The sequence below is a fragment of the Enoplosus armatus genome, chromosome 7 (genome assembly GCF_043641665.1).
Source record: "Enoplosus armatus isolate fEnoArm2 chromosome 7, fEnoArm2.hap1, whole genome shotgun sequence".
Taxonomy (NCBI): Eukaryota; Metazoa; Chordata; class Actinopteri; order Centrarchiformes; family Enoplosidae; genus Enoplosus; species Enoplosus armatus.
Window position 1 is genome coordinate 12,364,457 of NC_092186.1, and position 27,887 is coordinate 12,392,343.

The 27,887-nt window shown below is 41.2% G+C and overlaps 1 protein-coding gene across 1 annotated transcript; it reads left to right on the top strand.

Annotated features, from left to right (window-relative positions):
* rxrgb (retinoid X receptor, gamma b) lies at positions 1-26,772 on the top strand. Its single transcript, XM_070909423.1, has 10 exons — positions 1-99; positions 16,617-16,852; positions 20,339-20,483; positions 21,810-21,989; positions 22,784-22,944; positions 23,765-23,894; positions 24,355-24,487; positions 24,973-25,064; positions 25,297-25,402; positions 26,280-26,772. Exons 1-10 carry the CDS (start codon positions 69-71, stop codon positions 26,425-26,427), a joined length of 1,362 nt encoding a protein of 453 aa, XP_070765524.1. The 5' UTR covers positions 1-68; the 3' UTR covers positions 26,428-26,772.
* Positions 26,773-27,887: the final 1,115 nt, after the last annotated feature.

A 27,887-nucleotide genomic window follows, 5' to 3' on the forward strand; every position in this document is an offset into this window, starting at 1 on the left:
GGGAGAGGAATGCGCTGGGATGCGGAGCAGCACCGACTGTAGGAAATCGACGCAACAACTCGCACAGTATGGACAGTAATGATCCGTATTTACACCTCAGTAAGTACGCCTCACCGGTTTGTTTAGAGCCCCGTCTGCCTGTTGTGTTCCTCGCGGAGCTGCTGCTTTTTGTTTGGACTTAGAGGAGAGTGCGTTTGTTTCATGGCGTCTTCTCTCCAGCCTGCGAGCCGTGCGCGAAAGCGTCCGCGTACTTTAATCATCGACTTCTGCCTGTGAATCCGGTTGTTACGCTTGTTCTCTTCGTTAATAACCGTTTCGCTAACGTGCCAATTGAAACGAAAGCTGCGGCCAACGCAAAAGTCAGGTGATCGTGGTTGTGCCGGTCAGGCAAGGTCAGAGGTTGGCACTTTAATTGCGCTTATGTAATTTATGGCGCTTGTCGCGCGTCTCTTGCTAAACTGTCTGAGACAGAACCGCAATTTATTGGTCTGGGATGGCCGTCAGATCCCGAGAGAAATGCATGAAACAGCCTTGAGGAATGGCGGATTTCTACTGATAAACAAACTTGCACTCTGTGGTGGAAACGAGTGTAGTGTGTAAGAGCCGCCCTGGTCAGCGCTGTGGCTATATTCAGCTGAATGACAGCACGATGTGATTTTGCTCAGTAAAGCTGAACTCTGGTCTGACTCATTGACTTTGCCCTTGAACCCGCTGATAGCTGTTTTTTTGTGTGTGACAGCCTTAAATCCACAGAGACAAGAAAATGGCTTCTGTCTCCACTGTGGAGTTTGCAACATGTGGAATACATACTGTACATATCCTAACTCACAGCCTGCCAGAGAAGTATCAGGCCTGTGTCTTTATAAGCTAAACCTCTTTGAATTTAGACTCTATGTGGAGAGTGAGGCTTTTTCAGCTTCACTGAGTCACACACTATATGCATCATTTATCATGTGATGTTTTTTTCTCTCTCCCCCTGAAAGATATGCTCAATGTCAGACCACTGTGGCAGAGACATGCCATGTGCTTCTAAACCTCTGGTCTTAAGTGTGTGTCTGTGTGTGTGGGGGGATAATAATGTGACACTACAAGGAAACAAATAAAAGCAGCCTTTGAAGACAGAATTGTGCAGCCCCTTTATGTTATCACAGATATCTCAGCACCATGTGGAGGGGCTGAAAATTGTTTCCATAATGAATGTGGTTCTCAGGGGAATGAGAGAGACATCTGGATGTGAGAGCATGTAGAGGGAAGCCCACAGTGTGCAGAAGTAACAGAGCAGTCCCTCTGGGCTACAGAGTCTTTCTTCTCTGTCTTTAGAGACTGATCAGACGGCAGTGGCATCCTAAGATTTATGCAGATCAGGACAGCATCAGACCAGTGTGTTATTGTGCAGATATATTCAGCTGTTATTGATCTGTCATTATGTATTATATCTATGTATATGTATATTAATTATATGTGCCAGTCCACTGCTAATAGCCTAATGGTACTATCTGGTTACAGCTACATAAAACTGTTTGTAAAACCTTTTCATTCTTTGTAACATTTCACTCATACACTTAATAATAACTTTGGTTGTAATTGATAAATTCCTAATTAAAATTCCCAGCGTATTTCAGGGTTTATCCATCTGTTTAGAAGGCATGGAGAGTTACCATTTAAAAACTTCTCATCCCAAAGAATTTGATCAAACCTGGTTTCGGTGGAGAGATTTGTCGTCCCATTATGGTCCTACAGTAATGCTGTTGCAGCTCTCCCAGCCCACAGCGACTTGCAATCTGGGCTACATGCTGAATATTTGTAATTTTTTGTGTTTTAAACTTGAAACCAAAGAAAATATCAGCTGTCATCAACTGAAGTCTAAAAGTACTGGTCGTAAAACAGATTCAGCTGAACCCTAGATGAGGACGGTCCTTATCTTTTAGTGCATTTGCATTATAAAAGTTGGTAGTAAAGCCACGGAGCTGTTTCACAGTGAAGGCCACAACCACTGGAAGATCATTTAAAGGAAGAGCTCTTCTTGTTTTGTCTGTATGTTGACTCACAACTATGATTTATGGTGTATTTTAGCATCAACAGCCCACACACCAAAACACATATGAAAATAGGGACATAAATTCATTTCTTGAATGAGAGACGATCACTCTAAAATTAATTTGCTCCTTTTGGAATCTGTCATTAGTGTGGGGCCAAGGCAAAGCAGTGTGAAGTAAAAAAAAAAGTCTGCTCATTATGTGCGGATTGTTTGGTGATCCACTTTTCCACAGACATGTTGTGTTTCAGCAGGTTTGATTCAGGCCTCCCCCAGGCCTTTAAGTAGAATCAGCATTTTCCCCCTCTCAGCACTTTTTCATTTTCCGTCAGTGGAAGTGATTCTAGACGCGCTGATGAGCACCCACTCGCTACTTTTGACAGTGAGAGCGTATTTAGCACGCAGTTCAGGGAAGTCGTGGCAAAAAGAAGAAGGGCATGGGAGAGTGAAGGGAGCAAAATAATGGGGAAGTGGAGGCGGGTGGGGGTGAGGGGGGGGAGAGGTCATCCTAGTTGATGTGAACTCTCATCACTTGCCAGGGGTCAATGATTCACCTCCCAGTGCACACACACACACACCCAGTCACACACTCATGCTTGTCACAGCTGCAAATATGCGGACGTCCTATATGCAAAGCTTATTGTACAGAAAAATGTGACCGTGATATCATGTGACTTAAAGAATGCGGTTGGTACTATTTGACTGTGAAGTCCCGGCAGCATTAGACCTGCTCTCTAATGGCAGATCCCTGCGTTCCCCACCCACTCCTGCAGAGTTAAATAAACTACACAGGTAGAGGGTGTGGCTCTCTGCAGGTATTTGCTCAAGAATTCTGTAGCTTGAGACCTGCAGTGCCTCAATGCCGACACATGCATTAGCTCACAGCACATACAATAGGTGTATCCCTATGGCACCTTTGATTGAGTGTGTATATTTATGTGTCCGTGTAAAAGAGTCTGCTTGTCTTGACCGTGTGTGAGTGGGTGCTAATTGTGAGAACAGGATGAGGGAAAAGAAGGGGCGTAAGGAGGCCATTCTCTGGGCTAATTGCCAGTAATTAGTCATTAGTGAAGAAGGTCAAAGCCTTGATTTAATTCCAGCTTTAATCAAGCAGAGAACCTTGAAAGGCCCACAGGCTGCTGCGGTGTTGGGTTATGAGGTGTACATAGCTTATTTCTTTGCTAATTGTGCAGTAACAACATACACGTCACACATGGATGCGCACTAACTCTAATTTTCCATCCACTGAACATTATGATGATCCGTCCATTTCAATGTTTGCTTTGAATTAATTCATCAACACACAACAGCTAAATACTTTATATGGCTACATTTTACATCAGATGATGAATATACTACTAAATAAAAAACTACTAAGGGGAAATACTATTGGTAGTAAAAAAAAAAAAAAGCAAGTCTATGGTCAGTTGAAGAAGAAATATTCAGTTTGTTTAATTATTACACTATAAAAAATAAAAATACTCGATTACAAGTTAAATCCCTACATTCAAAATGTTACCAAAGTAAAAGCACAAAAGCAAATATTATCAACAAAATATACTTAAAGTATCAAAAGTAAAGTACTCATTGTGTAGACTGGCCCCTGTCTGAGTTATATTGTTAGGTTGTTATTATTCATGCATTAGCATGTAAGGAGTACTTTAATGTTGGTAGTCAAGGTGGAGCTAATTTTAACGCCGTCATTTACTGTTGGGTGGTTTAATCTAAACTAATCAATATGGAAGACAATCGTTTGTTGCAGACCTATACTCAGAGTAGACATGAGGAAGTTTAAGCAGCACGGAGCTCATTAACACCATACATTAACAGGAATGGGATTGATGAGGGGAGATTTATGGCTCAGTAGAAGTTGGTTTTACTGAGTCACAAACCGCAGCAACAGGTAACAGCTAAGTACATTAGATCTCATTAAACCTCTCCATGAAGAACATGCTGAAAACCTCGCTTGGCTATTTCGAGTGCCATTTTAGTCCACTGTTGCTGTCTCACACCCACAAATGTAAGCGTGTACAAATTAATGCAACACACAGGCACACATTGCTGTTTGGAAAAAAAGCTGTATTTTTCTGCTCTTTTCTGCCTTTCTCTCATTTCTTTTTCAACTGCCATTTCATATAAATGTCCGCCCAACCAAATGTGGTACATGATAATGTCCTTCCTGTTGTCAAAAATCACTGCGAGCAAGGAGAGGAGGACATAAAGAGAAAACTGCCTCTCGAGATACGTTTAGTGGTGGAAACTGGCTGATTTATCGCTTCTCTGTTTCTCAGTCAAGCCTATAAAAGATTCATAATTTGCAGACACAAGTATACATGACAATGATGATAAAATGGCGATTAGATTATTAGAAGTTCAGATTAAACATTTTCCGAGCGTTCCCTAAATTTAGGGTTGCCAATTATCCTCCCCCCACGTCTTCACAGTCCACGATACATCTATGAATGCTAATTATGGCTCTCAGGGTTAATTTGGCGTATTTTATGTGGGCCATGACACACTATTATAACACAGCATGCATTCAAGAAGGCCTGTGTTATTTTAGCTTCTCCCGGTGGGATTTGTTAAGTCTGAAAGCGAGGCAAGTGTCTCTTTCTCCTTCTCTGTCCTCCCTTCTTCTTGTGTCGGGCAGCCGAGTCTCTTGCCAGGTTACTGTCACTGAGGCGATCAGGTTACTGGTGGCTATCCTTCACGCACTGTATAGACATTTGATCCAGCCTCATGCAGGTGCACTGCACAAGAAAACTCTGTTGAGTCATGTAAGTAAAATAGATGCACACATGAGGGGAAGGCTTCTCAAGTTTTTAGTGCTATCTTACAGTGCAAATGTCTTTCAAAAGCTTGAAGGGCAGAACCGGCTGAACATTTGATAGGGTGGCAGGATAAATTAAAAGCAGCAGCTGCAGACTAAAATCAGTGCCAATTTTACATTTATTGGCCAGGGCTATTTTCTGGTGATAATGATATGGCTACTGTGAATACTTCCATGGCCGAGAATGCATGCTGCCTCCGTCATTGTTGAACAAACTTGACTCTTTGAACTTTTTGCAGGCAGGTTTGTTTTGCCAAAAAAGATTTTATTACTATTTTTGAAAGCCTGTTCTGATAGAAGTCTTAGAAGGGTGAGACTAAAGGTGGAATCCATGCCTGCATGGGTTATGTAGTTTATTTAGGTTCCCTTAGGGTTTGTCAAGTATTGTTCCTCATTGCCTTTAAGGTATATTTTTGGCCTGTGTGTTTGCATCTGGGTTTTCGCTTTGCTGTGTGTTTGCTTGACCATCCTAGAGCACTGAAAAAAGACAATTCCTGACTTCCTGGAATGCTATAGCACTTGTTAAACACACAAACACACTTACAATGTGCACACAGGCAACTCCACATGCCACAACAGTACTGTTAAGCATGCATGCTGGCACAGTTATTTCTTGGCATTAAGGGGACTGAAAGATGTTTTGAGGGAGACGGAAGAAAGAATTCTTTAGCCTCCGGCCACTTCTTGTCACTTCCTTTCACTTCCCATTTATACCACCTACATGATTATGACTATATGAGTCTGTGACTAATATTCAGCAAAAGAGAACAGAATGAGGAAATCTTTGAAAATAAATGTCATTGTCCCATAAAAACCTCTGTGGAATACAGGAACATCAGTGTCATACTGTCTTCCCATGCTCTCCAGTCTTGATCCCTTTTAAGAAGGAGTAATCGGAAACTTCTGGTTGTACTGTTCTCTTAAGTGTGACCCCCCCTCCACCATGCCACCTCCCTCCCACTCCCGACCCTGCCCCTCCTCCCATGCCAGACACGCTGTTCTGCCACTACAACAGGTGTCACTGTAGAGATAGTTTAACCAACACAGAGAGAGAGAGAGAGACACGAGATGAGTGGGCGGTAGGAGAGCTGATCTGTGTAGCAGTCGGGCAAACAGTTCCTGTGGGATTGATCTCCGGGGAAGGATAATCTGGGTAATCCTATAACCGGCACCGGTGGACTCCACCTCTTTTGCTCTTCAATACCTAGACCCCCCCCCCGTCCACGTCGACCCTGTTCTGTCCTGAAAAGTGATTGATTTTTCGGAGTATCCACGTCATTTCTTAGTCTGTCGCCGTGCCAGCACTTGAGTCTTGAGTCCTGGTCCTGAGTGACTGGCGTCCTGCCAGCGCCACACTTGCACCCGAAGGCATGTGGCACCCCGTGGCATCACCTGCAACTGGAGGCAGCCCTGGGAGGGAGATAGGTTATGGCCACTGTGAGTAGCCAGGTTTTGTCCTGCCTGTGTGTGAGTGTGTGTGTGTTTGTTGTTGTAAATCCACAGTTCAGGATCAACCCTGGGATTGTATGTTGAGGAAGATGATGCCTGTCTGCACCACTGTTGCCATGTGATTTTTCTCAGAAGTGAAGCATAAAAGCTAGCGCCGCACAGATGCATTACGGTAATGCCTCTAATCCCTGTGCACTCTTTGAACAAGTTGTTTTGAATTCTTTCCCCCGCGAGAGAAACCTGCCACCAGTGCAAATTCATCTGTGGAACTTCTTTGTATTTGAGGTTTATTCCTTATGGATGATATATGATCCTCACTGTGATACATTTCTTACGGTGTTCGGACAACTGTATTTTGCTCGGGATTGTATCTTGAAGTCCAGATTTCATGATTTTATTGGCCCCCAACGGCTCAGTTCCTGCCTTAAAATCATCGGATCATTTTAACCAATTGTGACAAGTACAAGGCTTTGCTGTTGCACGTTACAATAGAAAGCTTGTGACTCACTTGAGGTCTCAGATGTGGTCAGCGGGGGTGCCACTCAACTTAAAAGGACGCTTCCAGCTCTCATTGCCTTGCCCTTCACTATCTGTTTATCTCTCAGGACTTGTCCCTTCCTATTAGCCCTCTCCATCCTGCTTTCTCTCTCTGTTTGTGTCTGCTGTCTGTCACCCTGCATCCCTTCCATCAATGCTCGCTCTGATGAGAGTTTTTTTCTTTTCCTCCTTCCTGTGTTTGAAGAGGTGTGGGAGGTGTTAATGTGAACTCACATCCACACATACTGTAATCAGCCTATTAACTGGCTCACTGTATGTGATGTGTGTGTGTGTGTGTGTGTGTGTGTGTGTGTGTGTGCGTGTGTGTGTGTGTGTGTGTGTGTGCATGTGTAATGTGTAGATAGTAGAGCACTGATTCTTTTCTCTAGTGTCCTTGAGAGAAGCATGTGACACTAATGTTTACATCTGTAGTTCCTCCTCTGTGAAAACCAGGAAGATGTTCAGTCATTCTCCAGGTCTGGGTTGAAGTAACAGTAGATGATGTGCGATGTCCAGACAGCTGTGATTAAAACCATAATAATCATCATTACTCCACAATAATGTTGATGGAAAAATGGATGGAAAGAGTACTTCTGAGCCTCTATTGAATATTAGGAATCAATTGTTAAAACAGCTGGACTATAGTTTAATAAGTGGAATGTTTTCACACATTTGAGATGATTTTCTATGTTCCAGACAGCCCTTAGTTTGAGTCCATACCAGTATGATGTGGAAATCAACTTTGCAGAGTGCTTTGTTCGTAGGAAAATGAACCTGGGAGACAAATAAGAAGCAAAAATGAAAACTATAATGTGCTTTGTATGGTGATAAGTAGTAGCATAACATTCAGAATTTTCAGAAAATCTGCAAAAGAAAATGTGAATTTCCAGAGTTTCCATCAACTACAGTTTTGCGAATATTGGGAGCAGGTTGAGATAAATAGCTGGTGGCACTAATTCTCCACTTGGGTACCATTAAACCTTTGCAGAGGAAGAGGGTGCATCAAGATGACCAATTAGTGGCAGTCCAATCTCAAACAATGGAAAACCATGTAGAAAACATGATGGAAATATGTTTGTTTTACAGTCGCCTCATCGTTCCACACAGATCCGATGTTTTCATCTGCTGCATTTTCCTTTCTTTCCATCTCAGCCAAGCATAAAACCTTTCTTGTATTATTAAAATTTTTGTGTTTTCATTCAGGTTTTTTTTATGTGCAAATTGAAAATGTGCACAAAAACAGATGAACAATGCACTTATTGTCAGTTTGTCCTTTTGTTGTCATCTCCAGTTCGGTCTGCCTCCCTTTTTTTTTAATTAATATTAGCTTTGTTCATGTAGAACATGTTGTCCTTTTCAGATTTATTTTCAGATGCCACATTACCCCAAGACTAAACTCAAGTTAGCTGTAGCTACTAAGCTGGTTGTGTAGTCTGGCTGTCTTTCTAGGATCTGGTCACAGGTCCAGAGGTCAGGTTGCCCTGGTCACACTCACTGGGTCACAGCACGAGATGAGTGGGTTAGTGTGTATTGTGTGTGTGTGTGTGTGTGTGTGTGTGTGTGTTGTACCCATCTGTAACAGCGAGAGAATACTTCTAGGAACTAACTTGAGTACCCTCATCAGACGGACCACAAAGAGCAGATGCTTAGGTTTGCATTGGACCTTTCAGTCCAACTGTTTGTTTGTTTTCTCGGACTGCTTGGTCAGCCTGTTCTGTCTGTGCAGGCGGACTTGTGTTATCTCTTGTTGGTTAAGTTCCTAACTTTTTTTTATCACTTGCAAAACAATCTTTATCTTATCCCATGTCTCTCCCCTGGCCTCTTCATCGATCCTTTGCCTCTATGTAAAAAAATATCCTGCTGGCAAGTCTGCAGTGTTTGTGGACGCGAGGACACGCTGCAGCGACGGCCCACGTATAGGAAATACAGTACGATGTGCACATTAGCTTGACTGACATTTTCTTTTGTTTGTTTGAAGCTGTGCTCTAGGGCAAATACAGAGAGAGAGAGGGGGATAGAAAGAAAGGGAGAGGGGGATAGAAAGAAAGGGAGCAGAGTTCATTTCTCTGCTGTTCAGGGAGATTGTGTGTGAGTTCACCAGAGAGTTCATTACAGGGCAGAATTTAGGGTCAGAGAAGCTCACTAGCTCTGGCGCTTCTGTTGTCACAGCCGTATGCCTTAATGGGAAAAACATTTTTCTATTTCTTAATGTTTTCAACAAGATAGGAATGATACACAACAATAGCATCTGTTCTTTTTAAATCAAGTTCAACTGATGCGATGGGCTATATTTATTTTGGCTGTTTAATTAAAAAAAGGCAGTCAGAATATGGAACAGGTATCCGTGAAGCAGCTTTGGACAGTCTGCTTTTTATGTAACAGGAGAGAATATCTCCATTTTTTCTCACCGATAGCTGGTTCTATCTCCCAAATCACAGCTGTACAGAAAAACGCCGGGGCTTTTCTCAATTGATGATCTAATATTTTCAGCCAGGCGGAGAGATTAGGCGTGCGTGGTGGTGGGATCATGTGATCACTGGGGAGGGAAGCTGCTTCAGAGCGGGACAATGCCCTCCCTCCCCCATCCACCCATCATCCCTTCTATCCTTCCATCCGTCCGTTGCTCCCTTCCTTCCTATCTGGCTCCATCCCTCTCTCCGTCCCCTCCTCCTCGGCCTCCCACCTTCTTGACAGCTGGCCTGCTGAGCTGCAGATACTTACCCGGGGATAAGAGGATTTACTGACACAATTGATCAGACATCAACCTCATTTAGCAAAGAAATGAATGTTTGAAGGGTGGTGATTTGTGTGCGTGGAAGATTTGTGTTTGCTTTAAATGTGAAAGACGCAGAGTGTGTGTGCACGCGAGGACTGTGTGTGTCAGACGAGGGTTTGTGGCTGGCGCTCATGAGCTGGATTGGCAGTGAAGAGATTTCTTAATTACATGTCTGCTGTATCTAATGAGCTCCGCAGGCTGTCCGTCTGATTACTTTAGGGTGCGTTCTGCTCTCTGTCATAAGGTCACAACTCTGTCAGCCACAAATATGAGCATGAGAGCATGCAGTCGTGCTATACATACACACACACGTACAAGACACACGCAGACATACTGTACAAAGCAGGTATTAAACAGATCGATGCACACACTGAGGATCCGTCTTCATAGAGGCTAATCTGATAGATATTGAGGCCTGTGTTGTTGTGTGGGAGTGGATCTGTGGCTCCCACCCCTCACTTATCCCTCACTGCCCACTCCCCCCGATATACACTCCCAGTGCTGGTCTGCTCGCCAGACAGGAGATATTATTAGTTAGTGGGCCATGGGTTTATTGAATTACCACACAGTGGAGTGCTCCATCCAGCCACTACCCAGTAATTAACAGTGAGGGATTTAGAGGGTTTGTGGTCCGTGATGTTTCTTTAAACCTGTTGATCATTAGATCAGTGTGATACATTTGTGGCTTTAGCTGTTCGCTGCCACAAGTGTTAGACTAAAATGAAATGAAATGATCATTTAAAGCATTCAGCAGCTGACGATGATGATGTGGTGGAAATCAGGTATTGTTTACATTAGAGCTGTTTGTCATTACTTACATTGTGATATAAGAAATATTGATTTAAGCATCGTGTTTTAACCGGCCGTAATCATATTATATTGATGCTCCTTTTGAGACAGTGAAAAATATAAATGGTTCATATGAAGAGTGATATATGCAGTTTTCTGATCATAGCTCATAGTGGGACTGCAACTAATGATGATTTCTTTTCTTTGACTAAATATTTACCGTTTGGTCAATAAAATACCAGGAAGTATCACAAATTAAATTGATTATTTTGTCCGACCAACAGTCCAAAACGGAAAAATATTTAATTTACAATGAAATTAAACAGAGAAAAGCAGCAAATCCTGATATATGAGAAGCTGGAGACAGAGAGGGGTTGACAGTTTTGCTTAAAAGATGACTTAAACAATAGGTTATTGAAATAGTTGACAATTCATTTTCAGTCATTCAATCGATTAATTGACACAGTATGTCTTGCACTACCCTTTTGACCAGTACTGTGTGTGGTACCATTATGTCCTTGTACCATGTGTGTCAGTGTACATATAGTAGTCCGTGGAAAACTCCAGATACACAGTAAATACAGTTCCCACACTATGTCACCAAGACAAATTCTTGTTTATTTTGTATATATGATGGTTATCATGGTTTCATATTAGGAATGAAAAATAAACAAATTATAATAATAATAATGGGATTATGTTGGTGATTCACTTTGTAGGTCTTACGTCCCTCGGTGCAGTCGTTTCCGGGAATGATCAGTGTAACTGTGGCCTGCTGCAGATCTCCTTTGAACTTGGTTCAGGAGTTTGGCAACAGGCGACCTTTGATTTGCGGCGCCAGCGGTCAAAGGTGCCCTTCACTGTCTGTTTGTTTGCTCTCAAATAGATGCTTGTGTTGCTGCAGCACTGTGTCGGTTTCAGCAAAGACTGATGGGAAGCGCTGGAACTAAATCTGTGTGAGTTCTGCAAGTTTTTAGGCTGTCTATGAACAACCTCCCAGTGCTTATGTACCTTTCTCTGCTGTGCAACTTCTTTGCATGGAGGTGATTTACATAGAATAGAGATGGAACAGCCGGTTGAGGCGGGTCATTCGAGGATAGGCCCCTTTGAGCCGCTCTGGGCCGATTTATGCTTCCTCCGCTGAACATGCTGGCCTCCTTACAAACACACACAGACTCCCTTCACAAAGCATGCTCAGCTTGCTGGCCATTCTCTTTCAGGCATCCCACCAGCTGACTGTCCATGTGCTTTTGTCCTCCCCAGTGTACTGTAGACACAAAGACTCTCAGGTCTGGACACACTGCAGTCATCTTGGGGTTTGTCTCAAACATGCAGGTTATGTTTTAGACAGTTGTAATGTCATGTTGTAGGAAATTTGCACTTCACCAAGACAGACTTGATTGATCCCTCTGTTGCTTTTTAATCTAGAGTTCTCTGAGCTGAAAGTACAACTAACAGTCTAAAATCCAAAGATTTTCAATTTACAATGCCATAAAACATCAGGCAGAAAAGCAGCAAATCCTCACATTGGAAAGGCCGGAAACCAAAGAGTGTTGATGAATGAATTGTTGTCAGTACATTTTCAACTAATCGATTAACTGGCCATTCACCTCAGCATCAGTTTCAAGTCATTGGTCTACTGCAGGGGTCGGCAACCCGCGGCTCTGGAGCCGCAAGCGGCTCTTCAGCCTCCTTGAAGTGGCTCCCTCTGGCCTTGACAAAAAACATGAAAATGAATAACGGTTATTTCTTAATTTAATTTTTATTTATTTTATTTCTGTTTATGTTGTACGGTTATTTGGGAGTTCGAGGTGATACTTTAACATCGAATTTAAAAAAAGTTTTAATAATTTGTCAACTAAAATGTGCGTCACACCCACGTCTACAGCCCTCGCCTTCACCTGCAGGCGGCTTCTTCAGTGTCCGCCCCCCCGCCCTCAGTAAGCTAACCATGAGTAAATCCAAAAGAGCGATTTCAGAACTGCTACGGAAAGTTGAGCAGAGCAAACATACTTTCAAGAAGTGGATCAACTCTCCAAACTCAACTACAGCTGCTAGTTTTGTGGCAGCTCAGGAGATTGTAAGGAGGGGAAAGCCGCTCACAGACGGAGAATACATGAAAGAATCGTTCATAAAAAGTCACATTAAACAGGTGAGAACACTAGCATTTAATAGGCTATTATTTTTCAAAAAAACATTCATTTTAGACCCGGAGCTGATGTGGTTTTGTTTGTATGTTCAGGTGCGTCGGTTGATTGCTGTACGTGACTGAGGAAAAAAAAACAGAAGAGGATGACAGCACACTGAAATGGACTTTAGTCACAAACATTCCTAATTGTATGTTTACTTTTTTTAAGCTGTGGCTATACGTTTTATTTATATTAAAGTGGGCTAGTTTCTATTTTATTAATTTTACACAAATATGGGAAGGACTCAAATAAGCCTGCATAGTTCAGTGTTTAATTCATGCCAAAGTTGGCCTCCACATGCACACTACATTTCTGTATGGGTTTTCCTTTGTTATAACAGGTAAAAATAGAAAAAGAATAAAACTTATAAAACTTTATAAGCTGTGTTATGTTTTGCAGCTTCAGACAAAATGGCTCTTTTGATAGTAAAGGTTTCAGACCCCTGGTCTACTGGTTACTTGCAGCAGTAAAATACGTACATGTTTGAGGCCGGAGCAGATTCTGGCCCTCTGACCATCTCTACATCCTGGACATTTTGAAGTGTGTGTATTATTGATTGTAAACAGTGATTTTGAGTCCTGGTTGGGGTCTGTTGCCTTGCTTGTTTGTCTTGATTTCAAGCTTATGAGAAAGTGTAGAGACAATGTCTTCGAGAGTGCGTTTTCAAATGGTTGGCTGGAGTGACGATAGCCCTGTTACTATATCTCCCACTCAGCACTTCTAGAATAGAATAGATCTTTACGAGCCCCAAAGGGAATTTGTCACATAAAGAGAGGGGTCAGTGCACAAAACCAGACCCAGTACATGCTGTACAGTGCTCGTCCATTACATAAGCTCATTATTCAGACAAATCTGCACTCCAAAAAGTTGGGAATACACTCCCACCATTGTAGAATTGACATCTAGGTAGGACATCTATTTTGCATTTCAGGCCGTAACATATAGTTGGAAGAGTTTAGCGCTTTTATTTTACTGCAATATATTTTGTGTATCCAGTCAGCTCTGTGGGAGAGAGAGAGGGAGGCCCCAATACATATTTGCCTGCCAGGGATCACTCATGGAGGGCTGGAGAAAGTGGGCGATTGAGAAAGGGGGTGGGGGCCATAGTCTCTGTGCTAAACAGGAAGTTGCACAACATCTGTTCCTTGGCATTCAGAGAGGGAGAGAATGGCCAGCTGTGTGTTTGAGAGTGTGTCTGCTGCATCCAGGCCGACAATGTGACATTCCCTTGTTTCCCAATTCCTTGAAATCTGAAAGCAACTGTCCTGCATTACTCAATGTTTCCATTTCCTTTAAATAGAGTTTATATTTCTCATATCCAGTGGAAAAGGAACTAATGTGGGCTTAATCGCTGTGTGTCAGAGCAACATTTCAAAACTATTTCGAAGTATTTAGCAAGTAGTTCTTTCAAAAAAGCCTGACAACTGAAGTCACTTAAGCAAACATGACAGGCAGGAACAGTCCAAACGTTATTTGTAATTTCTCAGACACCAAGAAACACACATAGGAGATGTTCCCGTGACAGCCACTGCCTGTGGGCATTTGAAATCTTCCAATTGACAGTGTTAGTGTTCCCCTTAAATAGTGTTAATATTTATTTGTGTATTCCATATGAAGAAACAGTTACAAAGTAAGCCACAATAAGTACAGAAACAAGAATGACAACAGGATAAGATATATGAAATTAAAATAAAGAACCAAATGCAAATTACAATGGAGAGTCATAAGAGTTCAAAAGCAGTTTTCACCTTGTATGTACTTGTCATGGTATGTTTTGGCATTACACGTCTTTACTATCATAGGAAACATCATAAGAAAGCTCTGTTCACCCTCCCAAACCTCCTACACCTGTTGATACAAGTATCAGCCAAGCAGTAGCAGGAAGGGAAGCAAGACCTCTCTTTACTTATAAACTGTGAAACGTGGAAAAGTACATTTAAACTAGATGTCAAAACTAGAAAAACTAGTTTTTCTTGATAGTGCTCTGCACATGACTACACCTCCGCCTACATCATACACTGACATGTGTAACGATGCAAATAAGGATGGGCAATGACAAATACATAGAGATAAGATGGGAATTGGTGAAGTGGAGATCATTACATAAAACAAGCCTATAGGCGTGAGTCTTCAGACAGGTTTTAAAGAAAGATCACTGATCACTGATTTAGATTTTAGAGCAATAGAAATGGGGAACTCACTTTGACTCATGTGAGGTTAAATGATCAGAGCAGCTCAGAGCCAGACTCTCTGAAATAATCAGTAAAATGTTGTCTTGTTATTTACATGTTTATCTTCAATAGCTCACTTCTCTTTCTATGAACAGTCATAGAAATTCATCTTTGAAAAGGTATTTTTAATGTTAATCTAGACGATATATTAGGTGTTTTAATGGGTTTTTAAAAAGAAAAAGGAGTCGTCCTGTGATGTAGCCCATTGGCAGAGGTGCAACAAAAGAAAATGCCTCCCACCTGAAAACAGCGATCTCTGGGCACCCTGTTGAGCCTTAAGGGAGAAAGAGAATAAAAATGACCTTTGTTTGCATCTTTTAAGAAACCAAAACACAGGTGCTGTTCATTGCGTGTCAGTGCCACCGCCCACCTTTACACACACACACGTATATACAAACACAGAAATGTGACATTTAACTGAGAACAGTGGCATTGGGCCCAGTATCACACTGCGTATGAGTGTATGTGTGTGTGTGTGTGTGTGTGTGTGTGTGTAAAGGTGGGGGGATGGTGCACTGACACACAAACAGAAGCTTTTGAATTTTCTGAGCGTTCAGATTAGTCCAAATGTTTGCGTGCATATGATGGCATGTCACTCTTCATCAGTAACATTTTACTCAAAAGAACCCCACTTTCATTCATTTCTTTGAGTCATCGACATTAGCCCAGAGAGGTGCTGCTTATTGCATCAGGACAAGCTGTGATGGCCTGTGGCATTTGTGTGTTCAATTATGTGTAAAATACACATTGGTCCCTACATGTACATACTGAATGTGTATGTTGGTATTTTGTCATTTGTGTTGATGATGAATGAATGTCCTCACAGCTACAGCACATGCATGAAATTACACACCACACCCTGTTACCCAGATGACTGACAGCTTTTCTAAGTAGGTCATCTATGTAAATGCCAGCCTGTCAGTTTACATCAATGGATGCAAAGCAAAGTCAGCACCTTGTGACCAAAGTCAGACGGGCTTCACTCTGTGTACCCATATTTACACAACACTGACTGCATAAAGACATATTGCACCGTTAGTCAACAATATATATATTCTCAGATTCTCCGTTTAAGCCATTCATATGGTACCTAACATTGAAGTGTGTTCAAGTACAATACTGTCATTTCCAGATATACAGTATATTTTTCTCATTTTAAAGTGTGATTATGTGGTGTGTGTATTTTTGTTAAGTTGCCCCCCGTACAGATGGGACCAGATGAGATGAGTCTTTCAGCTCATTGTTTCGGTTTTATGGACCGCAACTTAACTGTTTTGGTTCGTTCTCGCTTCTCTCATCAGTGTTGTTTCCAGGTCGCTGTTTTCAGTTCAGAAGCTCTGGTGAACCCACTGTACGCTACCTGCCCAGCACCACACAGCAGATAGATAAAGTTAGCGACTAGCTGGTCAACATAGCACAGCATTTAGCAGCTAAAGAGACATATTTTTCTCAGGGGTTGATGAAGACCAAAACAGAGTAAAAAGGAAAGTGAATATTGGACGTCAGGCCGCCGGAAACACGCCCAAACCAAATGAAAGCTAATTTTGCTACGTGTCTGTTGGATGTGTAAATAAGGTACTGTTAGCTAACAAGTTGGCCATATCAACTTTATTGGTGATAATATGTCAGTGTTACCTAAAAAGTATAAACTTCACAAAGACAGGATTTGTTATAATGGATGCATTTGATTGGGCAGGTGTACCTAATCCGCTGACTCACTGTAAAGCTTTTTATCTTGTGTCTTCTCAATCTTTTTAACACACACTCCCTTCTCCTCCAGACTCTACAGGCCACATGAGTACGGTACACACCCACCCCCCTCACATGGGTGGCATGGTGGGCCACCCAACAGTCATCAGCAGCTCCAGGCCCTTACCGTCCCCCATGTCCACCTTGGGATCGCCAATGAACGGCCTGGCCTCGCCCTACCCCGTCATTACATCTTCTCTGGGCTCGCCCTCCGTGTCGCTGCCATCCACACCCAACATGAACTTCGGACCACTCGGCAGTCCACAGGTGAGAAAATGTGTGGGTGTTTTGATGGTCATCAGATAGCTATGGACGTTGTCTTAAAAGACTTATTTTTCAGAGGGAATCCAATTCAAACTTGAATTTTTTACTTGAAGAAAATACACTGTTATACTTTATACTTTACAGTTATTAGGTTTATATATGTATTATTAGTATGATGTTTTGTGCCTTCCGGTTGTGATAAAATGTTGTAATTCACCGTCTTGGTTTATCTGCTTTCCTTTACCATTCCTTTACTTTTCAAAGCTGCCTCCTCAGTCAGTGAAAACCTGCAATATGAAAGTGGTTCATGTGTTTAAAGTCCTCAACACTAACCTATTCATTGCTGCACTCTCCTAAGCTCTCAGCTTCATCAACAGAGGTTCATATTCTTTCCAATGACTACTTTTGGCAAGGCCAGTCTACGTTAAACTATCATGTTCTTTGGTCTATCATGTGCCTCTCATTCTTGGAATCTCCGACAGAAGACAGGAGGTTGAAGGTTAGCCATATCCAATGTGTTTGGCTGGCATACCTTGTCTTTCCTCTCTCTCCCCTACCCTTCTACTGACCTTTTAAACTACTCGCCCTAAAGGTCAAACCTGAGTTCTGTGCGGCTGCTGTCATGCGAGGGGACTTAAGTCCCACTATTAGCCCTTTAATGGATTACTGAGAGAAAGGAGAAGGAGAAATCCATTTTCTCTGGATCTCTTCACTCTCCCTGACTATTTCTCTCTCTTCCCCTATCACTTTTCTCTGCCAGCCTCAGTCTCCTTTTATAGCTCCATCTTGGGTATTATACCCAAGTTGTTCGTGCTCCTTTGGCTGTTGGGGTGTATCTTTTAGATTGAATAAATAATAAACAGAAACACCCATAAGACTGCCCTTTTCACTGTCTGGCACAAAGGACTACGAGAGAGAGGGCTGATGGAGCTGCTTTCTTTAAGTGGTCTCTTGAATAAACTACAAACCCCACAAGGCTCAGTGCTTTGATGATCGGCCACACATACAGAAACACACATGAACACACACACACACACACACACACACAGAGTGCTTCAGAGGCTGGATCGAGGCCAGTGCTGCAGGGCACAGCAGACAATGATATACGTTGGTTCAATCACAGTATGGATTTGTGCCTTTAGGGACAGTCAGGGTTGATACGATTGTTTGGTGCAACCATCTTTTCACTGCTCGCCAATAGCTGGTGACCAAGCCGCCATCAGGTCATTGTGTCATGTAACATCTCATACTGTTTTCATGGGTGAACTGAAGTTCATGAGCAGTTCTGGGCTGACAGAAGCATAAGCAAATTCAATATTAGAGTTTTATGTCCATATTTATGTTTTCTATCTTTTTGTTCTCACCATCCCTTTTAAAGGCCTGATCAGTATTTTATGATCATATAAATTATATTATTTACATATACAATCCTATTGAAGAATAAAGTATTTTGTATTTTTCAACAGATAATATGACTTTACTTTTCTGCTGCCTTCAGTTGTAAACTAACCTATTAACAGCAGCAAGAGAAAAGATTGAATTTAATATTCCGTTATACTATACCGTTATATATGTATTAAATTACCCGTTGTTCGGTTTGAAAGTGATAGCCGCTTCCAGTCTAGTGCTTTGAGTTTACTTTTGTTTAACTTTTTTTTATTATTATTGCATTTAGGGCTGCAACTAATGATTTTTTTCCATCATTGATTATTTTCTTAATTAACTCATAAATTATTTGGTCCATAAAATGTAAAATAGAAAATGGCCATCACAATTTTCATTCAAACCTCCTATATTGTCTGACCAACGATCTAAAGCCCAAATATATTTAGTTAAATATAATGAAAGACAAAACCAGAAAATATACAAATCTTAGACGCTGGAACCTGTGATTTAGTGGCATTTTTGCTTAAAACATCTTTGTCAATGAACTAATTGATTAATTGACTAATTCTGTTTTTCAAAAGTTAATTTTAGAAATGGAAGACTGATCTGTGAATAGCAGAGACACATGTCTGGCCCATTAAAGGCCCAAGTAAACCTTACATGTATGATGCAGTGTGTTCTTCATACCATGTGTTGTATAAAGAATGTATGATGCATCAATAATCCATATACAGAGCTTGTAGCTCTTTTCTACAGCAGTATGTTGTCTGTCGAAAGCCGAATGTACGTCTGGACAACTGTTTGAATTCACCAAGACTTATCTTTTCAAACCATACATGTGTAAAATGAATTATTTGTGAAAGCTGCGCTGAATGGTGCGCTGAAGAGGAATCGCTGCTCACCAGTGACTCACATGAGGGGGCTGAATGGTCATTTAAGTGTGACGGTCTGCCTGTGGGGCATCTACAGCTGGAGAAGGTGGTTGCGGTGTAGAGAACCAGTGAGCTCACGGAAAACTGAGAGACAGAAAAAAAAGAATCTCTTGTCTGCTCTCCTCTGCTGTAAGGTCACAGGCCTGAGTTCAGTCTGCCATTAGAGGATATTCAGAAGAGAGTGCACATTGTAAATAAATGATAGGAAGAGCCTGAGGTGACTGTGGGAAGCATGTCCTGTATATCGTGCTGCATCAAATATATAGGACAGAGGGGCATATATAGGTCAACCTTGTTGTTTCCACTTAGAGTACAGATGTTTCACATAAACAACTAAACAAACAAAAATGTGAAGCACAAATATGCATCTCGTCTGGTGCTCGGGAGAGGGTCAAAGGGCACAAGGATGATAAGAGCGAGAGAGAGAGAGATATGTAGAAGTCAAAGGAAGCTGGACTTGTTGCTCAAACATGTTTCACCCCTCATTTAAGAGGTTTATTAGCCCAACTGAGAGGTGGGGAGGGCCAGTTATTTTAACCTCAGTGGGTTGTTCACACCATTATGTCTCGTGGGGCTCCTTGACGTCACATTTGAGGTGTTTTAATGTGTCATGGCTTCAGAGACACTTTAATTAAGGTGTGAATTGTTGTTGACCCACCTGGGACGCCATTATAGGAAGCTGATAATAAATGAAAACAAATATTCGGACTGGTGAACTGTGTGTTTATGAGAAGTCTCAATGTCCAAAAACACATTCAAACACCCTCATTGTCAGAAAGTGGAAGACCCTACACATGAGTGCCCTCTGCTGTTTGTGTCTGAAAACTGCACCTTCTGCACACGGGACTCCTCCAGTACGCCTCTCCCTGTCAACAAACATTAAAAAACCTGTATGACAAGCCTCAGCCCCACCCACTAACCGAGCATGTGATCGCACCCTGAGACACTTTCACAATAAAGTGTGTGGGTTGGGAGAAAAAAATATAATATGGGTGAGCGGAAGACAAAATGAGAAAATAGAGGAAGGGGGGGGCAGTGTCATGAGACGGCCTAGAATACTTTTCTCTCTTACTTCCCTTCTGCTTCCTCTCCTGCTCTGTTTCGTTCAGTTCTAGTCGTCTCAGCTTCAACTCTTTGTAAGTCCTCTCTTCTGTCTTCCTGTTATCCTCAGATGAATTCTATGAACAGTGTTAGCAGCTCAGAGGACATCAAGCCTCCGCCGGGCCTACAGAACCTGGGAAACATCAACTACCAGTGTACGAGCCCCGGGGGAATGTCAAAGCACATCTGCTCCATTTGCGGGGACCGCTCCTCAGGTAATGTTAGAGGGTGGGGATGTGAAAGAGGGATTGGCAAAGACATTTAATCTCCCACTCACCACAAACATCGCCACCTAGATGACTGAAGGAAAGATAACAGAAAGATTGATTTCAAGGCGACTTGTCAGGCATTTTGTCAGATTTATTAGTGCAGTGTTGATTTGCTCTTTGATCATTTTGACTGTAAAACTCTGAAAAGTTGTTGCACCTGAAAAGGTAAAGACCACCTCTGGCAAGCAGGAAAGCTGATTCTTCAGATTTACTACAACATCTGTAAAGACAGGCTTCGTATTTACAATTCTGAAATAAATAAAAGTAGCCTTTTTCTCTAACATCATCAACAGGAATATCAACAAGTCTCCTGCCTTGTTTACCACTGTTGAGAAGCGAACTAATCCCCCAACAAGAGTATAAGTTTATTGAGTTTGCATCTTTTTTTAGTGAAAATATAATCAGAAATATTACAGTGGCCATAAATTCCTCCTTGTCAAAGAATGAAACCAGACCACTGCTGCAACCGCACAGAATCATTCGATGCTGTCAGTACTGAAACTCTGGAGGTGTAGTAGTGAAGCATCTTAATTCATCCATCTGCTGTTTTGACACCCTGCCAACCAGCCTTTTCAATAATGTTTTCAGTCGCTTGAAAATGGATGCTGAAAATTGTAAATGGCTCACTCCTGTCTGCTCCCATTTTTCCAAAATCACTGAAAACTGCAGTTGTTAAGCTTCTTCTAAAGAAAGGCAACCTGGACCCTTCAATATTGAATAATTACAGACCCACCTCTAATCTTCCTTTTATTATTGCGGAAGCTGATTTGATTCAACTGTTTTTAATGTAAATCAGACCACATCACAGCACTGAGACTGCACTGATAAAGGTGTCAAATGATATTCGTCTGAATACTGATTCAGTTAAAACATTTGCCTTGGTGCTGCTTGATCTGAGCAGCCTTTGATACTGTGGACCATAAAATACTTCTTGACAAACTGGAAAGTGGGTGGTTTTATCTGATGCAGTTGGTCAACTCTATAAATGCTTAGAGCAAAAAGGAAGCTAAAGTACAGCTGGATGCAATTAAATTCCCTTCAATTAAATAAAGGCAAGACAGAAATCATTGTGTTTGACAACAAGGAGGAAAGAATGAAAGTTACTGCTCAGCTTGTTTCCAGAGCTATAAAGACAAAAACCCAATTTAGAAAACTTTCATTATTGCAACATGAAGGTATTGTTGTATTTTGTATTTACAAAGGGTTTGTCATTGATAGAGGCATGTAAGTGGCTCAAAGCAGTGCTGATGTTGTGGACTCTCGTTTCCACAGGAAAGCACTACGGTGTGTACAGCTGCGAGGGATGTAAAGGCTTCTTCAAGAGGACCGTCCGTAAAGATCTTTCCTACACATGTCGAGACAGCAAGGAGTGCCTGATTGACAAGCGCCAGCGAAACCGCTGCCAATACTGTCGCTACCAGAAGTGCCTGGCCATGGGCATGAAGAGAGAAGGTGTGTGTGTGCATGTGTGAGATAGGATAGGTCTGGGCATGAGCGGTAGGCTTGTGCTCCTTAATATCTTCAACCTCACAAAACCATCATTACAAATACATGTTGTGGCGAGAAGCAACGTTCAACCTGCAGAAATGTATTTAAAATTCTAGTCAAGATCCCAAAGTTTCCAAAAATATGTCAGAATGAACTCTGTGGAAAAATGCTGAACACGACGCACATCGCATCTTGAAATTTTGGTTTAATCTAGAAAAAATTTATACAGTATATACAAACTTTTATTGTGTATATAATATTTCACTCAATTTATAGTAAGCATGGTATAGTTTCAGTCAAGAGGTGGAATAAGAAGATATTAAAGTGATCAGTGAAGCTGTTCAATCCAATTTTGAAGCAGTGAAAGGAAAATATTCAGTTTCAGTCATTTTTTAAGCAACATACTTCACTTTATTGTGAGTCTTTGTTGCTTTTCTTTGTCTTATGTGAATAAATTGAATATCTTTAGGTTTTGAACTGTTGAAAAATTTGATATTATGAATATTTGATATATACATTTTGATATCATCATCTCTTTATAGTCCAATAATTACTGGGTTCAACTGATTCAGAATGTGTATCTCTGTATCTTAAGCCTGCTTATAGTCAAACTGTAGAGCTGAGAGTCTCTTTTAATGTTGTCCAGTGCAGAGTTAATATTACTGATATTGTGTTTTTTGCTGATGTCTAGTACAGACAATCAGCATGGGGTGTTTGACCTCAAGTGTATGTGTTTGTGTGTGTGGGTGTGTGTGCAGCGGTGCAGGAGGAGAGGCAGCGCGGGAAGGAGCGGGGGGAGAGCGAGGTGGAATCTACCAGCAGTTTCAATGAGGAAATGCCCGTGGACAAGATCCTGGATGCTGAGCTGGCTGTGGAGCCCAAAACAGAGACGTACAGTGACGGCAGCCCCAGCAACTCAGTAAGAACCGCAGACACGGAGCTCGATTTGGCCAAACCCATGAACTATTAATCACTTTTTTTTACCTTGAGGCTGAGGTGGGACCTAACAGATGGGGGAACCACTGTATGCTAAAAAATGTGCTGCTCAGTGGTGGTCAAAAGATAAGGACTCAGCTGAGTAAAGAAGCTGGAATATGATCAGTCCAAGTGAAATTAAAGTCAGGAAAGAATCTCCAAACACTTGCTAGATTCACATGTTTTTATGATCAGTAAACTAATCAAAACTAAATAACGCAAGTTGAGCAGCTTTTGGGACTGAATCCAGGCTCTAGTGTTACTTTATAATTGAATTTTTTTTTTGTTGTGCCATCCAATATTTATTGCAAGACACTAAGATCTGAAACAAACTCTTATTCTGAGAAGCCAGTAAATTAACAGTGAAGTAAACACTGAGTTACCACTTTATTGGGAAACCTGCACGAACTCATGCAATCCAGTACAACAGCTCTGAAATAAGTCCTACCAATCAAAGCTCATAATGCTGAATTTCAGTCACAGTGTGTCAGGAAAACCGTGATTTGAAGTGATCATTTTCGAGGCTGTACTTAAGTTAGACTGCATTATACTGTAAACTGGCTCTAATCTTCTAATCTTTCGGCATTCAGACTTTCACAAGTCACAAGAGGAAATTGTTGGTTTAGAAAGCACCCAAAAATAGTCCCAGCTGCACCTGCTCACTGACTGCTGTTTCAAGAAGTTTAGATGTCACTGAAGGAGCCGACCAGCACAGTTATTGACTTGTGTTGTTTTTTGCATTCTCCCTGCTTGTTCCTCTCCAGACCAACGACCCTGTCACCAATATCTGCCAGGCAGCAGACAAGCAGCTCTTCACCTTGGTGGAGTGGGCCAAAAGGATCCCGCACTTCTCCGAACTCCCCCTCGATGACCAGGTCATCCTACTACGAGCAGGTAGACACACACACACACACACACACACACACACACATACATTTCCTTACCACAGTAAACAGGCCTTTCTACCACCCATTGTCCTCACAGTGGTGTAGTATTTCCTTCAGGGTTGTTATTCAACCCCAGGCAGGCAGTCTATTTAAGTCTTTTACATTTGCTCAACACATTTTTGCCATCTAGTTTAATGGAGCAGTGAAACCAAATATAACTGGACTATTTGCCAAGTCCCAACAGTGCGGTTTGCAGCCGCAACCAGCGCTGACCTCTGCTGGTGGGATTTCACACACAGGCCTGGATGAGGAAGTAAAGAAGACTTTCTAGCTTTAAGCAAAACAGGGGAAGACTGACAAATCACAGAAATGAGGTCATATGTCATTTAGACAGACTTGACTGTATGGAAGGGACAAAAGAGGTCATGGAGAGGTCACAGTTGTTTGGGGGTTTTTTTTGCATCCAGGCTGGAACGAGCTCCTTATCGCCTCATTCTCGCATCGCTCAGTCACGGTTAAAGATGGCATCCTGTTGGCGACGGGCCTCCACGTCCACAGAAGCAGCGCACACAGTGCTGGAGTGGGCTCCATCTTTGATAGGTAGGTCGCATTCAAAGATGAGGCAAAAGTTACTGTATTGTTTTTTAATAATGGGATTTACACGGCAGCTACAACCTTTTTCTTTTCGTCGCAACATAGTGTGAGAAGGTATTTGCCCTTGTATCTAGAAAGTCTTGTGATCTTGCCAGTCGTAGTCGTCGGTAGTTTTGTCTACTATCATTGAGAAGGTTAAAATGCAAGTGAAATGCAAGGAGTTGGTATTAATCAACAACTCTATCAAACCCCTGCAGACATATTTCTGTCATTTTGTGGTCTGAGTCAGGAAAACCTTTGCTAAATGCACGTATATGCTACTGTCGCCTTAGTTGCCTTCATGTATACAATTTTGTGGTGTCACTTAAGTGGAATGCTAACTCTTTCAAAATGTTTAATAAGCAATGGGGGCAAAGTGTATATTTGGGGTTTTTGGTTCATTAACCTTCATTGTCAGAACTGTCTGATGTTATTCGTTTGCTCTCCTGCAGAGTCCTGACAGAGTTGGTATCCAAAATGAAAGATATGCAGATGGATAAGACAGAGCTCGGCTGCCTGCGAGCCATCGTCCTCTTCAACCCAGGTCAGTTCAGCCTCCAGTTTATCTGTAGATATTTATCTGTAGATATTAATGGTCACTGTTGAGTTTGATCATGATAATCCAATGATGCAAAATGTGGATTTGTATGTATTTGACACACAGTATAATACTGAACTTAATGCCATCAGGGCAGCCCAGTTTTCCAATAAAGACACTGTGGCTTTGAGATCCCGTGGATTTGAACGTTTGGCCTGACTGTGTGTGTTTGTTTCAGATGCAAAAGGTCTTTCAAATCCACTAGAGGTTGAGGGGCTGAGGGAAAAGGTTTACGCCTCATTGGAGTCGTACACGAAACAGAAATACCCAGACCAGCCTGGCAGGTAGGAAATGCATTACAGCATCGATCAATATCAAACACCATTGTTTAATCGGCGCTTTGGGTCATAGATAGCAATGAAGAGTGCAGGTTACTTTACATTACCGCGCAGCTCTTACATAACTTAAACACTTTGACTTGCTGCAGCATTAGATTTAAAAGGATATAGGCTGGTAGTGTTATTGCTTATAGAAAACAGTTGCAATTGATTATTTTTATTTACTGTTGGGATCAACAGGCGATGTGAAATAGCAGCCTACACTGTCAATTTTACAATTTATCTGTGGATACTTACAATTGCAGTTTACAGTACAACAGAGAAAATACAGAATTAAATATTACCATGTGGAAAAAACTATTATATTATCAATAATGAATACTTTTCTCAAGTAAATGTATTGATAATGTAACATAAAAATACTAAATTGAAAGTAAAATTGTTAGATTCAAATTTTCACTTAAAATATGAAATAATTAGCAAATAAAACTTAATAATATATGTAAAAGTACTCATTCGATTTCAAGAAGCGGAGTGTTAAACTACACATGCATTCAAATGTATGCAGGATGTTTAACTTGTAGATAGTACTGGGTCTAACTAAATACACTATTTGATAATAAACTCAAGAGCAGTGCATGACATTTTATGTGTTTTGCATGGTTTGCATAAATCGTGATCAAAGGTAAGTAGTAACTACAGTTAATTTCCAGATGAAAAAACGCTAAAGCTCTGTAATTATGTAGTATTTTAAAATATAAGAGTTAAGAACAGATCTACTAGTTGACTACCAGTAACTAAAGTCACGTAAGTGTTTTGTGTCTTAGCATCTTGTTAAATGTGATAACGTGATAACATCGTGACGTGACATCCCTTCTCGCAGGTTTGCCAAGCTGCTGCTCCGCCTGCCCGCCCTGCGCTCCATAGGCCTCAAGTGTCTGGAGCACCTGTTCTTCTTCAAGCTGATCGGGGACACGCCTATCGACACCTTCCTGATGGAGATGCTGGAGGCCCCGCATCAGATCACATGACACCAGTCCCCCCCTTCCCCCTGTATATACTCCCACGTTGTCAGCGGTATGAAGATGGAAAAAAAAAAGACTTGATTCAAATTGTAAAACAGCATATTTTGTACCTAGCAGAACATTGTAATTAAAATTGAATAAAAAGTATTTTGAGATTGTTGGGAGGGCGGAGTCATGCGGTGGAGGATCGAGTACGCTGTCAAAATGGATTCTAATAGAATTGTTAACAGATTACTTTTGTAAATAGTTAATTTCAGGTGTCCGTTTTAAAAGCAACCCAATGCAATTTGAAAAAGAATCATATTTTATTCAAAGAGGAATTGTATAAAAACAGAAACCATTCTTGCATTTCTTAAAACACATTTGAGAATTCTTACAGAATAAAGTTATTTAAAAATGTATCTGAAATGTGTTGTTTGTGTTGTCTTATTTCGACTTATTAAGTCATATATTATAAATCACATCACAGTTAGAGCTAGATGAATTTGGATTTTTGAAGCCAGTGCAAATATTGTTTAATTGATTGATAATTTTCATCAGTATTCTGCAAGTTTTACTGTTTTGATGCCCGTAAAATCCAAATTAATTTTTATTTTTGATTCTTGATTGAACTGCATTTTTATTATTAGTCATTATTTATGTGACTTTAAACCAACACAAGGAGATATTACTTTTAGGGTTTAGCTCCTTAAGGCAGGATGCCATATAGCTCAATTAAAGACTTATATTAAAAGAGCAAAATATATAATCTGTTATATGTGAATATGCACTCACATCATATGTACCATTAGCTCAATTTCTCATCGCATTTGGCTGATCTGCTTAAATATTTCTTTTATTTTTTCACAGACAAAATAAGCCTCGAAATATTTCCTGTGTTGAGTGAAAAATGAACTCTGGATGAAACAACTGTTGTCCCTTCTTTATATTTCCAGCTGTTGGCCACCAGGTGGCGTCCTCACAGTGTAAACACAGACAGGACAGATGCTGCCTCATATCCATCTGTCTGTGCAGATTCCTGTATCCTCCCCTTCATGGTTCCAGTAACGCCTCAGTCCTCATCACAGAGTTCGGTGGTGGAGTAAAGACCGGTGGTGGAGATGTCACATGGAAGTGTAAATGTAAAAAGAGCAAGACAACAAAATATGGAATATATTGGAGCCAGGACGATATATTGGCTTATAAATCACAGATATATCTGTACCAGTGTATATGTCAACTGATAAGTAACAAGACATTGCAGTAGGCTACTGTACAGAAATGCCAAAGGTCTTTTTGAGGTATTGTATACATATATCAAAATGATCTAAATCCAGATCTAGCATATAGTATGTTGTCTGCTGAGGACTCTTCATGTCTTTCTACTGAAAATATCTAAAGTCTTGATTCATAACAAGAACATTAGCACAATATAAAGTGCAAAGAATTGTAGAATCCAACTGATTGACCACTGAGCACTTTTGTTT

Bases quoted from the DNA above. Each gene is read 5' to 3' on its own strand.
- rxrgb (XM_070909423.1), top strand. From the start codon at position 69: ATGGACAGTAATGATCCGTATTTACACCTCA. The intron at 20,484-21,809 runs GTAATGTTAGAG...TCGTTTCCACAG, and splicing joins TTGCGGGGACCGCTCCTCAG to GAAAGCACTACGGTGTGTAC. The intron at 24,488-24,972 runs GTAGGTCGCATT...GCTCTCCTGCAG, and splicing joins GTGGGCTCCATCTTTGATAG to AGTCCTGACAGAGTTGGTAT.